This window comes from Vanessa atalanta, chromosome 16 (assembly GCF_905147765.1).
Source record: "Vanessa atalanta chromosome 16, ilVanAtal1.2, whole genome shotgun sequence".
Taxonomy (NCBI): domain Eukaryota; kingdom Metazoa; phylum Arthropoda; class Insecta; order Lepidoptera; family Nymphalidae; genus Vanessa; species Vanessa atalanta.
The window spans coordinates 6,802,566-6,817,542 of NC_061886.1; the positions used below are offsets into that span (position 1 = coordinate 6,802,566).

Genomic DNA, 14,977 nt, shown 5'->3' on the forward strand with positions numbered 1-14,977 from the left:
GTTTATTTGATAAATCTGTTTTCTTGAAATTGGTTAGAAAGACATCAATCAAAAAAAAAAATTGGTAAGTTTGTTAAATGAAACAATTCAAATAACATTATGCATTCACTGTTTATTTAAAACAAAGAATTATAGCTGTCAGTGAAAATGTCACACAATTCTTATGTATATAGTACCTATATGGTTACCAGGTACACAATAAGACATTTTATTATGCAATAAAAGATGCAAAATCACAAATTTCCATCCCACTATAATATAAACAATGTTACTTCAATTCTCATCAATTTGACATGCTCAGAAAAGATAGAAAATAAAGATGAATGTCGCAAATGCTATCCCATGGTCGATGTACTTTATGCTGCTCATGTAATAGCTTTGTTACTAGCAATACAAAACTACACGTTCGAACATTCGTTATGTATGCCTTAAAATAAAATAAGTTAATGTTTCCTATCTAGTAATACATTTCTGTGAATTTCAAATTGAAAAGAGTATTATGCTGATTTTATTACCAGTATTTTTATGCCCACTAGAATGGAATAGCGATTAAATAAGGCTATATTATGCAACAATATATTTATAAATATACTAATCACAGACGTAGCTTTTAAGGAGGCAAGATAACGTCGATAAAACTGATTGAAATTTTCAGTTAACTATCTGTAGAAGATTAATTTTATTGTAACGCAACGTATGGACAGGTGATTTTTAAGAATTCTCTACTGTTTGTGAAACATAAAATTAACCTTCCAAGTTCTATACATATATATAAGTTACAATGTGTAAATAAAATTATTTATAAAAACAAAATAAAAGTATATAACATGCGAGAAAACTAAAACAACATATAAGAAAAAAAAAAAATAGAAATTATAACACTTACAACAATTGTCATTCTCTATTAAGCTTCACTCTGTACACTTATAAATAAAGGTCAAAATTGCACAATCAAAATAAAGGAATGCTTTCTTTGGCGCTTAAAAACTATTTAAAAAAATCACAATTTAGCTGCGAAAAAATAAATTCGATTTAAAATCCTTAGCTATATCCTAATCCCTAGTAAAAAATAAATTGTAAACGATTACCACAGTGAAGGTATAAGGAAATATAATATGTATATGAATTACCTTATTAGTAACGTAAAATAATGTGCAGCCAATTGTAATTTATGTATCATCTATCTAGTCTCGGAGGACATGCAACAATTATACCTAACGATGTGGCAAACAATTAACTATTTAAAAACTATCACACATTTGCAGCAGTTTACGTCGTCCTTGCTTTGCGTATATTTTTCTTTTCAGCTTCGGTGAACCCTAGTATGTTTTCTATAGCATTTAAATGTCCTTGGTGATTCTCTGGGTCTGTGAGGAAATAATAAATGGCCGATTTCAGAAACTGTAATGTCACCTCCGGGTCTACGTTCATCTTGGTGCCTTTCTGGGACTCTACAATGCGACGATACATTGCCTGTAACAGATTATTAGTATTTTAGATTTTTTTCACATCTGAAAGGCATACTGTAAATACATGTAACTATCTACTTATCTACATTTCTATAAATAAAATTATAATAACTAAATGTCTAAAATACAAAACAAAATTAAATTGTGGTTAGTTTTATTGTAAAAGAAAAAATATAAATGATCTGTAATATTTTTGATTTGAACTGCCTTAAAATTTACCAATCAAAAAAAAGAAGGTCTTCCTTATATATATTTTTTTTATTTATTATTGACATCATCAGTAAAATATATTTTATTTTTTCTAATGTGGTTTTCAAGAAAGCTTAATTTTTTAATAGCAAATGAAACATTCCAACTCGTTTTATTTGAATTTCTTTTTATATAAGTTGTTTGTTGTTATACACTATGTGTTCTTATTACAAATCAATGCTATATTTATATTCTATTGTTACAGTATAAACAATACTGTTAGAACATATATATTATACCTTTCTCCTCGTATAATTTCCAAGTACTTCCACCAAATAACCAAAAGAGGCTGTTTCAAAATATAGCATGCAAAGCTTAATAAGCACAGGTTAGGTTTTGATTTAATGATTTTGTTAACAACTAATACTAGGGATGAAACATATGGTTAGGATTATATATTATTTATTTTGCAACATAAATAGTCACAGCATATTTCATTAAAGTTTACACTAGATATAATAATAATAACTATACTGTGACTGAAAAGCTACAAGGACATATTGCATGAGAAATACAATTGACAATGGTGGGTGAATTGAATTTTTTATTTCATTATTTAGTATGTGAAATGTGTCATATGTTTAGCTATGTGACATTAATACATGAAAAGATTAAAAGTGACTTTTTTTTAAATTGCCAGCAACATGCACTACATCCTACATGGTCTACATATACTTCAATGGGTATATAAGAACTATACAACGACAGTAAAGAACTGTGACCTGTGCAATAAAGCAAGGTGTAAATAAAATTTAAATTTATTAATATGACTAGTCTGTTCTTTGTAGTACTCCAACCTTTCGAGCTCCTAGGACCCATAAAGAAACAGCCTCCTTTGCACTTAGAAGTACTTGTGACTTTGTTGTTGTGTCCTCTGTGAATGCAGTGTCCTGTAATTCACTACATGTTAAAGCGGTTCCTGTTAATTGCTACTACTTGCACACTCTACACAAACGGTGTACAACACTATGATTTATTAGTTCATAAATTCATAGACAACTTAAATAAACACATTTAATTTTATTTATAATGATAGAATCAGAAACCACTAAGAAAGTGTTAGCATTTTAAATAGAAAGAAAGACAGAAAAAAACAATTTTCTAATTAAATAATTATGGGCTTTGTTAAAAATATAGGAGTTATGAATTTGGAATTTTTGCTAATGAGTCAGTTAGCGAAGGAATCTACTTATATTATTTTGAGCAAAATTCATACATAAAGCATTATTATATACTCACTCGGACGTTTTCAAGCTCAGTCTGAGTAATTTGCAACTGTTCCAACAGCTCTTCAACTGAAACTCTGTTCAATTGGCTAGTACTAGGTTCTGGTTCAGCGTCCTAGAAAATTAATATATTATTTATGTATAATTGTTTTTCAATTAAAAGTTGCTAAATTCTGGCTAAAAATAAGATTGTATATACAATTTATTACCTTATCCAACTCATACTTGGCCGCTTCTCTACCCTTATCATACATTTGCAAATACATAGAACGATGTCTGCCTTCTTCATCTTGTAGCTGTTTGCTTGCTTCCTCTAATTGTTTCTCCAAAACATGTATTCTTTCCTTTGCCTGTTCATAGTTGGGCAACAATTCACAGTACCGTGTATTAACATCTGCTAGTTTCTGAAGCAAAGCCTCAACTTTATCATTGTGTGCTTTTTTTATTTCTTGTGTTTCACCCACATGTGATCTCACAACATCTTCTATTTTCTTGTCATAATAAGCTATCAAATTGCGCCGTTCTTCATCACTGTCAGATGTTTCTGTCATGCATGATGCATCATGGGTTAACATATGAACTGATTCCTTTGAGTGTAAGGATGAATTTGTGAGATCATCAAAGTGTCCTGAATCAGTGAATGATCCTTGCATTTCATTGCGACACCGAGTTGGTGTTTGCCCTTTAAATAAAGGGCTGTCAATAATATCAAATGATCTATGACTTTCCTTACATTTAATACTCTCATCTTCAATAGATGCTTCGCCATTGTTTTCCCGTACTGTAACAATCTCACTAGAGTTTGACTTATCATCTGGTGAGAATATGGAAGCTTTGTAAAGACGTAGTTCGACAACTTCTTTTGTGAGCTGAAATATTTCACTGTCTTTCTTTTCTAAGTCTTTCTTTGCTTGGCTCAGAAGGTTTTTAAGACGACGAATTTGCTTTTGAGCTCGCTGAGTTGGTGTTAAATACTCCTCTCCAGCTAGACCAGCATGTGAGGAACAATGCAACACATATCGCATAGACCTGCCACTGAAAGTGGTACCATTGAATGGTGCATATCCAGCGTCGATTGATGCAGCGGTGGCTGCACTGCCATAGCTGTGCAAGGATTCATCATCAGGCAAATCTTCCGGAGAACCAGGTGGAGTATGAGCTGAATCTGTCATACTCAGATTTCTGTCCATGCAAGGCTCTTGCTTTTTCAAACAGGATTTCTTTGGTTTGTTTTGTATATTTGAATTGAATGACTAAAAATAGAACAATAAGGGAACTGTATTAAAATTGAACTTTTATAAAATCACAAGCTAATTCATTGGCTCCAACTTTACATCAATATTTTGCCTAACAACATTGATTATCGTTATTTCATTACGTTAAATCGTATAAATATTTGATTTATTATAAGAATGCGTGGTGCAGTAGCCAACGTAAATTAATTGGCTGCAACACGGATCAAAATAGTATAACATACTTGACTGCGTGGGCGATGGCTTGGCTCTGGAAGACGAGAGCCATCGCTTCGTTGTTTCTGGTGTGTATTTTCCGTGATTATTGGAATATATTTCCTAGTTGTTAAAGGCGATCGCTGCACCATTTTTTCACCGCGCAGCCGCAGTGAAGATGAGCGGCGAAAATTTCCTGTGACATTTCCTGCGCAGAAATGTTCATCTTGAAACTCGGCGAGTCTTCTACCATAATTTTTATTCATTTTATATAATTAATTCACATTGACGTAGCGTTCTGCAATATTAAACAGATGGCAAAAATTGAAATTCAGATCATTCAAAGATCAAAACAAACTCTCACAGATAATAAATATTAAAGACAGATATAGTACATATAACTGTTACTTAATTTAAAAAAATATATTAAATACATAATATTATATATAAGTGTTAAGAGTTTTTACTCAATATTTTTTTCGATCGTTTGAGAATAGCATACAATGCAATGAAATTTCATGGAGATGGATAATAAAATCAATATAAATATTCTTGGCCAAATTTAGTACACTAATTTATTATGTATTGACACTAATATTATACCCAATATAATGTGAAATATAATAATACCTATGAAACGATTCTAGACCACATAACCCATATTATGAGTTATGAGGTGTGAAACTGTTTCATTGGTCTAGTGGTAGCATATAAGGTCCAGAAACGGGGGTCATTTTGTATTCTAATTACCAGTCGAGTCAATGAATGCTATTGAGAAACAGATAAACTAGAGCTATGAATTAAGCAATGGTCTTGTGCATGACCTTTCAGTCGTTATGGATTTTCTAGGCATAGAATTATGATAGCGAATGAGAGTAGGTATATATAGGTTATTGCATCATTATGGTGCGTACTATTGTTTTGCAAACAATAATAAATTATAGTAGGTACACATTACGTTTTCCTGCGAAGTTGGAAAATCGTTTAATATCTGAATATAATATACGCACGAAATACAAATATACCTTGAGCTCAGCCACCGTGACCGAAACTGAGTCGGGACTTCATGTTTTATTCTTTGCTTCTTGTAATAAATTGCATAATCATGTTTATATATTTGTAAATAGTTTGTAACTGGTAACAAAATGAATATCTGAGACTTATATTATTAAAATAAAATATATTTTGTAAATAACCTTCCTAATCCGTAAATGAGAGAGAAAAATCAATGTTAAAGATAAAAAATATGTCTTTAAAATAATACGCATAACATTATTGTCATGCACATATCAAGTTAAACGGGGTTTGACTGCCACTATAAAATATTTTTCTCTTTTAAATCTTAATAACTATAATTTGTGTCTCTTTAGGTTGAAACATATCCACACAACGAAGTCCATTTTGTATTATGTTTTACACGTTTACATTTTGCGAAAGCTGAGGCAGCTAAAAGATTAATTGTACGACGCGTGTCTTGAACAGTTATTTTTTTACCTAAAGTAAACCAAATCTTATTTTGTCGACAAGCTAAAATATAAACAGCATTATCCGTGCAAATAATGTGCAAGTGGGATATAAATATAAATGCATACGCTAAATAATATTAAATAAAAAGCAATATAAAAATTTTGCTAAGGCATAATAAAAAGATTAAGTAGGAGTGTACAATTGGTTGTGTCTATTTACAAATCATTGCGATAACTTTGAAACCACCGTTATGTTGGTATCTAAGTAATATAATTTTAATTCCAACTCCGTAAGTTACAAGCTTATTACAACACTTAATTAAAGTTGCAAAATCCGCTAAGAAATATTTCTCAGACAATAACGCAAGAGTGAACAATCGACTTCACAACACGAAATTTGTAAAAAATAACATTGTTGTTTTATACGCATTGAAACTCAATAGTAACTTTGGAATTTATATTAATATAGTGGAAAAATATAATAGTAATGTTAAAAATTTAGATATCTTTTATATTTATTAAATTGTTATAGCAAATACTACATAGCGAAATAATATGTAATTTGTAATACGAGGTCAAAATACTCCTAAATAAATCCTACCGTTGGAATTTTTAATACAAATGTTTTGATTTAAATATTAGAAAATTAATAACCAAACAAGAGTTATGTATATATTAGTCTTCATATTCTGCATATTCCATATTATGCAAGTACAATATATTTCAATCTAATATTTACTTGTAGTATTTCATCAAATTTAACTTCGCAAACTAATTATTACTTGCGTTATATATTTACAAGTACGAATCGTGCGGATCGGTATTTAGTTTCAGTTTTGTAGCGGTAAATTTAAATTGTATTGCTACCTACCGAATCGTACAATAAAATTCTAAAATTGATCGGATTCGCGTACAACAATCAGATTATATATAAGATAAGGGTTATGGTGAGGTAAGTTTGTTGGTATTGTTACAAACGATAAAAAAATATTATTGCAGTAACAATGAATAACAAAATCATTTTATAGTGATAATTTTTATTCATAAGCCGTATGTGAAATCGTTAATTTATTCCAAATATAAAATTGAAATATAATAATTAAATTACATTTTTAATCATACTACATCAACATATTAATAAAATTATTGATGGTAATAATAAAGCACAAATGTGCACATCATGCTGCTCTATTATTTAATAGAAATCGTATCGTTTGCACATACAAGCGTACAATTAAGTATATAGTACAGGTATAAAGTGACAAACCAATACAATCGGCTTAAAAAGACTTTCTGTCCATACAACAATCAATTCAATACAACAATTTACGGAACATTGCGGAAAAACCAACGGAACTCTAAATTTGTAAAAATTGATTATAATTCCAAGTACTTTAAACTTTTTAATATTTCATTATTATTATTCTTTGCTCCGAAAACAAATTAATTTAAACTAACTAAATCTATATCTGCTCCATTGCATGTTTGTGCATCGATGCGTGGTGGAATTAGCTCCAAGCCTTCTCCTCAACTGGTAAGGGTTCCTTAGCCCATCAGTGGTACATTACCGGCTATTACTTTACTAAATCTATTAAAACGACCAAACACTATGTGTCATTAATAGTTTTGGTGCTATTGATCATATAAATATTAAGCGTATGAGTTATATGGATATAGTCTGCTTTACGTAATATTACAATACGTAAATATGTTTATAAATAAATGTCCGTAAAAACAAAGAGTACTTCTAGTTATAAAATATATAGCTAATTAAATTAAAAAATGTACATTTGCTCCTCCAAGGTTATTTTTAATTACATAAAAATTTGTTGCAAAAATATATATCTACTAAAAGACCTTGAAATCGGTATCTGGCTTCTTGCCGGAGACAAGATAATTTAAGTAACTGTATTTTTGTTTATTAATTTATAAGTTCAATATTTTAAAAATATTATCAAACAATTCCAGAGGAATTGACATTTTTGAAAATACAATAATATTATGACACTGCGTAAATGTTTTTATGAAAAAAATAAATAAATGCAGTGTTAATTCCTAATAACAAAACTAAATATCAACCTACTTACTATATACTTATTATTGTTTAAATTACCGGTTGAAATTTAAATTAATTCTCGAAATATAAATGATTGTATTATAAAGCGAGACTGCCAAAAAAAATTAAAGAAATGTTGACTATACTTACTATGTTTATGACTTGCGCGAATATTTCCAATGTCCATTTAGATCCGCGAAAACTTTAGTCGAAACATCAGTATCACACATCACAAGAAGTTAAATCGTATTTCGTATTATTCGTTCGCACTGTAATATCTTCGATAGGGTAACTTATTTTTAACAATCCAGTCCTCGCAAATTACATAGAGTAAACCATCCACGTTAACTTTTACGCTAAGAATGTTGCGGTAAGTTGCTGGAGCGCGGTGCTTGGTCAATGTTTATTCACGCTAGTTGGTGCCGTCGCTAACGCCCCTTCGTAGCTACGACGGCGCAACTGCACGAGTTGATCGCTTCGAAAAAAGTGAACACCATTGTTAAGTATATCAATAAAACCAATATTACGTAGTATATCACGTTACAGTTGCGTAATATAACATTTGTTACCGAAAGTTACGTTAGCAAATCGAATCGACGCGGAATTGACTCTAGCTGGCGAAGTAGCGCAGTGAGTGGTCGAGGAGAAGGTTCATATCGCCATCTAGTGTCGAACGTAAAAAAAAAACATAAAACTTTTTGTAAATTCATATTTAAAATACAATCTTAACCAAAAATAGAAATTAAATGATTTATTTGTAATATCAGGACATTAAAAGTTCCAAAGAGTCAGCGGCCCATGATCAGTTTTTGTCGGTTTAGGTAATATCAGTTACAAACACCATTAGTGAATACCAGCAAGCCGAAGCTGGTATTGTTTGGAAACAAACAGCCAATAGAAATTCACTATTTGGTTGCAATGCGGATGGAAATGGCGGCAGCAGTTTTTTCCACTAACTACAATTATTACGACATAGTCTGATAACGATGAAAATACGTTTAATACGTGAAGTAAATTCTGTTAGATTTTCTAAATTTAATTCGTATAGGAAAGTTATATTTTCATTTACTTAGCATATAGCGTAATAAATGAATTAGGTTATCTAATATTATACTCTGTTCAGTCTACACGGATTCGCCTGATGGTTTTAAAAATGAAATACATATGAAATGGATGAAGTTTTTATGTACCAATTAAAATTCTTTAAATAAAATATTGCTTTGTTCATTAAGTAAATCGAATGCAATTACTATTACGTATTAGGTATCTAATTAACACACTTCATTTGTAATAATTTGATACACGTACATACATACTTATTTTTCTATACTTTTCTAACGTGAAGCAAAACACTTACGCAAACTTTTAGTTTTTATTCAATTCTAATATCTCACGCGTAAGTGAAATATTCTCGTGTTTATTATCGTAATTTTTATCGCTTTTTATGGCTTTCCTACATTGTTTCCTAGAGAATAGCAAATTATACATTTAATTTTGCTTTGCTTTTTGTATATATAAAATATATCGTATTTTAGATGAATTATATAAAGTAAATACATAATAACAATAGGATCAACAATAGAGTCCTAATATTATTATTAATTTGAATAAATTATGTAAAGATTTAACATTAATGTATTTGAGCTACAAGGACAATTCAAGTCTATAAACACTTTTCAGGATTTGTAGAATAAAAGTATAAGTTTTGCTATTAAGGAACAATGACTGTATTTTTATTTAAAATGTTAAGCTTTTTTAAAGCGAGTCGTTCAAAACCGGACCAACAACCTTTCTGGTTGCGAGGTCGCTTTTTGTGCTCTGATTTAAACGATCGACATTGCGCTCATGTACCTACAGACTAATACAAACTTCAATATTTATATTGTTATTGCATAAATATACTTTTTAAAATGAAATATAAATTCTATATACTATAATAATGGAGCTTTACTCTATTAATAATTCCTTTTTTTCTTATTAAATACATGAAGTTTTAAATAAGTATGTTTTGAAGTAAAATAATTTATACAGTCAGCAAAATCGATATTAAATTCTAATCATTTCGAACGTGAAACACGACTTTGTCTAAATTGACGTATCATCATCATTTGCAATTTAACGTTATTAATGTTGTGTAACATCGTGATGTTAGCTATATGCGAATATTTTACCATGTAACACTGTCATCTAAATATTAAGCTCTTACCAACGCCTAGTCAAGCCTTATATTATATTACAAACATACTTGAAATCTGAAGGAGTTTTTTTTCTTTGTTGTTCAATTTAGAGTAACGAAAACATTTTGCGAAAATGTGCTATCAAGTAACATGACATAGGGTGTTGACATTTTTTCGTTAATTTAAAATATTTTTTATATATAATTAATTTCTTAGAACTATACAATGATGTTTATGACACTATACTTCTTTGCTTCTGTACCAAGATCCCCAAAATTACGTGACAAGGGTTTTGCCTAAATAATAAAAATATTGTTATCTTAAAATTCGACTTGCTTAAATCGAGACCTATTGATGTTTATGTAAAAAAAAAAACAATTTTAATATTACAGCGTTATTTAACTTTTTATTGAAACAACTTATTTTATGAAGAAAAAGTAAAAACATGAACATTCTGCAAGCAGTAGACGTTATTCAAAAATATATAAATATTCATGCTTATCCAATCAGCCTTAATGTATTGTATTGACGTGGATGTAACACAAAACCTGCCTTTACTTGCTTCAATGCGCACGCTCTCTCCAGATTTCTCGAGCGGTATGAACATTTTATTTGCATGCAAGTGCATACGAGACCAATTATAATTAAGTACATCAGATAAGGTAAATTCTAACCTCATACATGGTATGTTTATGTATAATTAGATCTTAAAAATTTGGTACGCAATATATTTCGATACCTTTATTATACTACTCGTAGTATCTGGACTAGTAATCTGTAGTAATTGCATGCGAAAGAATGAAGTAATGATTTCGAGAAAGAATCTTGATATTTAAACTAACTAAGAAAAGAAGTGTCTATATTATTTGTTTAAGTCTATGTGTTACGACTTTAAATAAAACATTATCATTCTTAATGAAATAAAAGGGAAATGTGGTAATTACAGTTTTATAATTCTATTTAAAAATAATAAAATATTATTTTTTAAATAGACTGCTTTTCTCTAACATTGTCTATTATCGTCAAACTGATAGATAAACTAATCATTTTTACTATTTAAAGTAGAAAAATAGAATTTATATACTTACTGTTAGGTTATTATGTATAAGTTTATTACGTGATTGCTTTGTTACTCTTGTAATTTTTCATTTCTTAATACAAATGTTTCAGAAAATTATTGTGAATTGCTATAAGTATACTCAAAGCCTTATTTTTCATATACAAGTGTTAATACAATAACGAATCGTTAGCAACGTGTTTCATAAGTTTAATTATATTTCCGGAATGGTAAATTACGAAACGATTATTTTTCTTTCTAGGCTCAATAATAATAACTTTAAAGTGATTTGACTTTTATTCACATTTAATTTTGACAAAGTTATCATAGATTGTTACATATTCGACTTATGTGTTATTTTCAAATTGAAACAGTTATTACGTAATAAAGAAGGCATTGTTACTCATTTCTATAATTAGACATAGGAACATAATTTGTATATAATTATATAACTAAACATATTTATGAAACTCGATCGAGCGACTGGGCCGATGTAAACACGGCATTAGGTATGTTTTATTTTGTTCGACTCTACAACAACATGCAGATGAGCTTGTGCGTGAGTCAGACCGTATCTTAGCCACTGTCTTATCTGACAGTGACCTTATTGTGTATCTGTGCTTAAAGTTATTTAAAGTGTATTTATATACTTTACCATATGCAAAAAAATGGTTACAATTTGTATAAACTTTTAATAACAATTATTTCTGAATGCGTTTATAACAATATAAAAAGTCATTTAAGAATTTTCTCCCTACCTGAATACATTTTAACAGTTAACGTTAGGGGTTGTTTTAAAAATGGCCTAGGTTGTATAACATCCTTATTATTTTCGTATATCATATTCTAATTCGTATACTCTATAATTAGATTTGTTAAATTTTAACAGACAGACAGTTTTTTTTTAGTTAAGTAGGTACGTAATATTATTTTTATTTGTGTATGCATTTATCGTTTATTTTTGTTTAAAATTGTATATGTACATGAAATTCGTGTGAGGATGCAATAAGGTCAGACGGTAATAATATTTCTCTAACTTTTAAAACGTCTGCAACTAAGGTCTTGAGTAACTGCATTTTGTTTTACCTTGTAATACCTAATAACATTTTAAAGATTGGCATTGACTGGCTGTTTTAATTTAGATTATACATGCCTGTCTCGTGTACACGATAAGTACAAATGTATCTTATTTAAGGTCATTGCTCCGCTCCCTAGTATATAGTCTAGAAGCTTCCTCAATAAACAGGCTATCTAACGATTTTTTTTCTCATGTCTGAGTGTTAATTCCTGTGATGCGTGCTGGCAAGCATAACCTCTCTAGATAATCACTCTCCTTTATAGTATATATTATGGTAGAGTATTTTTCGATATATATAAATTTAGCTTCCTATTTATGTCATCAAGTCAGCCGCCATGACGCCATATTGGGACGTTAGTAGATATCATACTTTTTTAACCGAAATGTCCCGACGTACACCAACAAGAGTGTAGGTAAAGTATTGTAAAAATATGAGAAATTTTATTTACAAAACGGTCATTGTTCTTTTCACGCATTCGACTAATTACTGTTGCAATAAAAGTAATCAATTTTATTTTTGATTAATAAGTAAGCATTGATAAGTTCACAGGCAAAAGCATCATAACGAAAGTAATTTACATTGTACAGTAATATTATTGATGCTAATATAAATAATGGCCTTCTGACCGAGCTTATTCGACCGAACTATTAAAGACTCTTATGCCATCAGACTCAGATAGCATCTGTTGAGTAATGAAATGAATGCAAATTGATTATGTAGAATATTTATTGATGAAATATATTCTTATCAAATTATATTGACAGAAGCATTGATGTGGATACTAATAGAACATTTATTATATATTTTTTGTTAAAAATATATCGAGTTAAATTTTTATTGTGTATATTTCAAACATTTGAGAGACGGTCTCTCGTTCAAATGTCGGTCATAGTCTTATAAACAGACTTTGTTCTGATTTTAACAACATTTGCTCTAAAATTGCGAAACTTGACTTTTTTTGATGTTTTACCTAAATTTATGAAAAAAAATTACGAACAATTAATACTTTAATTCATATTAATATTTATTCTTAGATTCTTTGTTTTAATTTTATTTGTCTATGTAATGTTTTATTTAGATTCTATGATATCGTATTAGCTATTAAATTGTTTAGTTCATTAAAAACATAGACAATAAGTTTTTAAGCAAATGGTGTGTAACTTTTATCCATATCAGACCTAAGAATTTGTTTTAAGTGTAACATAGTTGTAAGTTTTTAATATGTATGATTTAGATGTACCTATAAATTACAGGCTGATCGAAGGAAATTGTTGACAATAATGGTATATAACACATACCTTATTTGTATTCCTTTATTGCAACCATCCAATGCAAGTATTTGTATGGTAACATATACTTACAACGGTTAGAATTTTCTCGTCACCTATTCTTATCTCTTGAACAGGTGGAGCCATCTGATCTTCTAACCATTCTTTGTTCACAATCATATGAGCTGTTACATCAGAGTCTACGAGTATGTACCAGTTTATACAATCATTCAGATTCCTAGCTGAAAAAGCTGCTTTTCAACATTTATTTTCTTGTACCAACAATTTTTAATCAAATGCCCATTTTTATTACAATAAAAGCGTCGAGGCCTTTTATTGTAGTAAAAGTTCATCGTCATCGTCATCGGGCCATTCATCGTCAACTTGAAATGAAATATTTCTCAATTTATGAGCCGATGATATTCTACTCTTCAATTCTTGCTTTAGTCTCTCATATTGTATTTATTACATCTTTTAATGAACCAACCTTGCAAAGAGTCTTGAAATGTCTGTTGTAAATTGAGCCATACTTAACTAGCTGATTTAGCAACTTGCATGTGTACGTAATTGGTTTAATCTACTAACAGTATTAACTTTGATTTGACTTTTAAATCTTTTTTATCATCCAATTTACCGCCTTTATCGAATTCGACACATTTCCACGGTTCAAGTTGTAGATATCATTTCACGGCAAAACTCTAGCTCGCTTAATTGTCACGGTCAGTGAGCTTTTCGTTTAAATCACAGCATTGTTATTTGCCATTTTTCAAAATGGTGATAATCAATAATGCTCTTAATAGCTCCCCGTCCCGACTTCGTACGGGTAAAACAATGACTTTAGCCTGATTATTTCTATACAATGAGACTAAACCATTCGCTAACTGATCTAAAACATAACTAAAATAATATACAACATATTAACCTATATTATATAGTAATATGGCCTATGTTTAATTAATTTTATGTAAAAATTGCATATCAATTGAATTTGTAGTTTTCGATTATTTATTATTATTCTTTTATTTTTTGTAATAGGTAGGCGGACGTTCAAGTGGACCACCCGATGACAAGTGGTCACCACCACCCATAGACATTGATGCTGTAAGAAATAATAACCATTCCTTAAACTCAAATTCAAATTCCTTTATCAAATATAGAGACATTACACTTACTTATTGATAGTCAATTTAAACACTATCACCTTACGCAAGTTGCTTAGCCTACATCACACCAATGCGCCACCAACATTGGGACGTAAGATGTTATGTCCCTTGTGCTTGTAGTTACACTCATCATTTAAAGCGAAATACAATAATACTAAGTATTGCCGGTAGAATATATAATGAGGGTGGTACGCGAAAAACGCGTTACGCGTTTCCCCCACGTGGAAGTGGGGGGGGGGGGGGCTATGTGGGACTTGCTAGTGCCCAAGACGTTGGCGGCACACCGGAATACCCACAAAAAAACCAGCGGTACCCTCTC

The 14,977-nt window shown here is 30.0% G+C and overlaps 1 protein-coding gene across 4 annotated transcripts; it reads right to left on the reverse strand.

Moving 5' to 3' along the window:
• Positions 1-92: 92 nt before the first annotated feature.
• LOC125069970 (protein quick-to-court) lies at positions 93-8,503 on the reverse strand. Of its 4 annotated transcripts, none has more exons than XM_047679611.1 (7): positions 8,484-8,503; positions 8,065-8,389; positions 4,422-4,600; positions 3,154-4,197; positions 2,958-3,059; positions 2,516-2,608; positions 93-1,473 (listed from the first exon to the last, which is right to left on the reverse strand). In XM_047679611.1, the coding sequence occupies exons 2-7, from the start codon at positions 8,099-8,101 to the stop codon at positions 1,270-1,272; spliced, it is 1,659 nt and encodes a 552-aa protein (XP_047535567.1). In that variant the 5' UTR covers positions 8,102-8,389; positions 8,484-8,503; the 3' UTR covers positions 93-1,269. The 4 variants fall into 4 exon arrangements, with proteins under 4 accessions (XP_047535567.1, XP_047535565.1, XP_047535568.1 ...); XM_047679609.1 differs by having other exon boundaries at positions 4,422-4,690; XM_047679612.1 differs by lacking the exon at positions 2,516-2,608 and having other exon boundaries at positions 4,422-4,690.
• Positions 8,504-14,977: the final 6,474 nt, after the last annotated feature.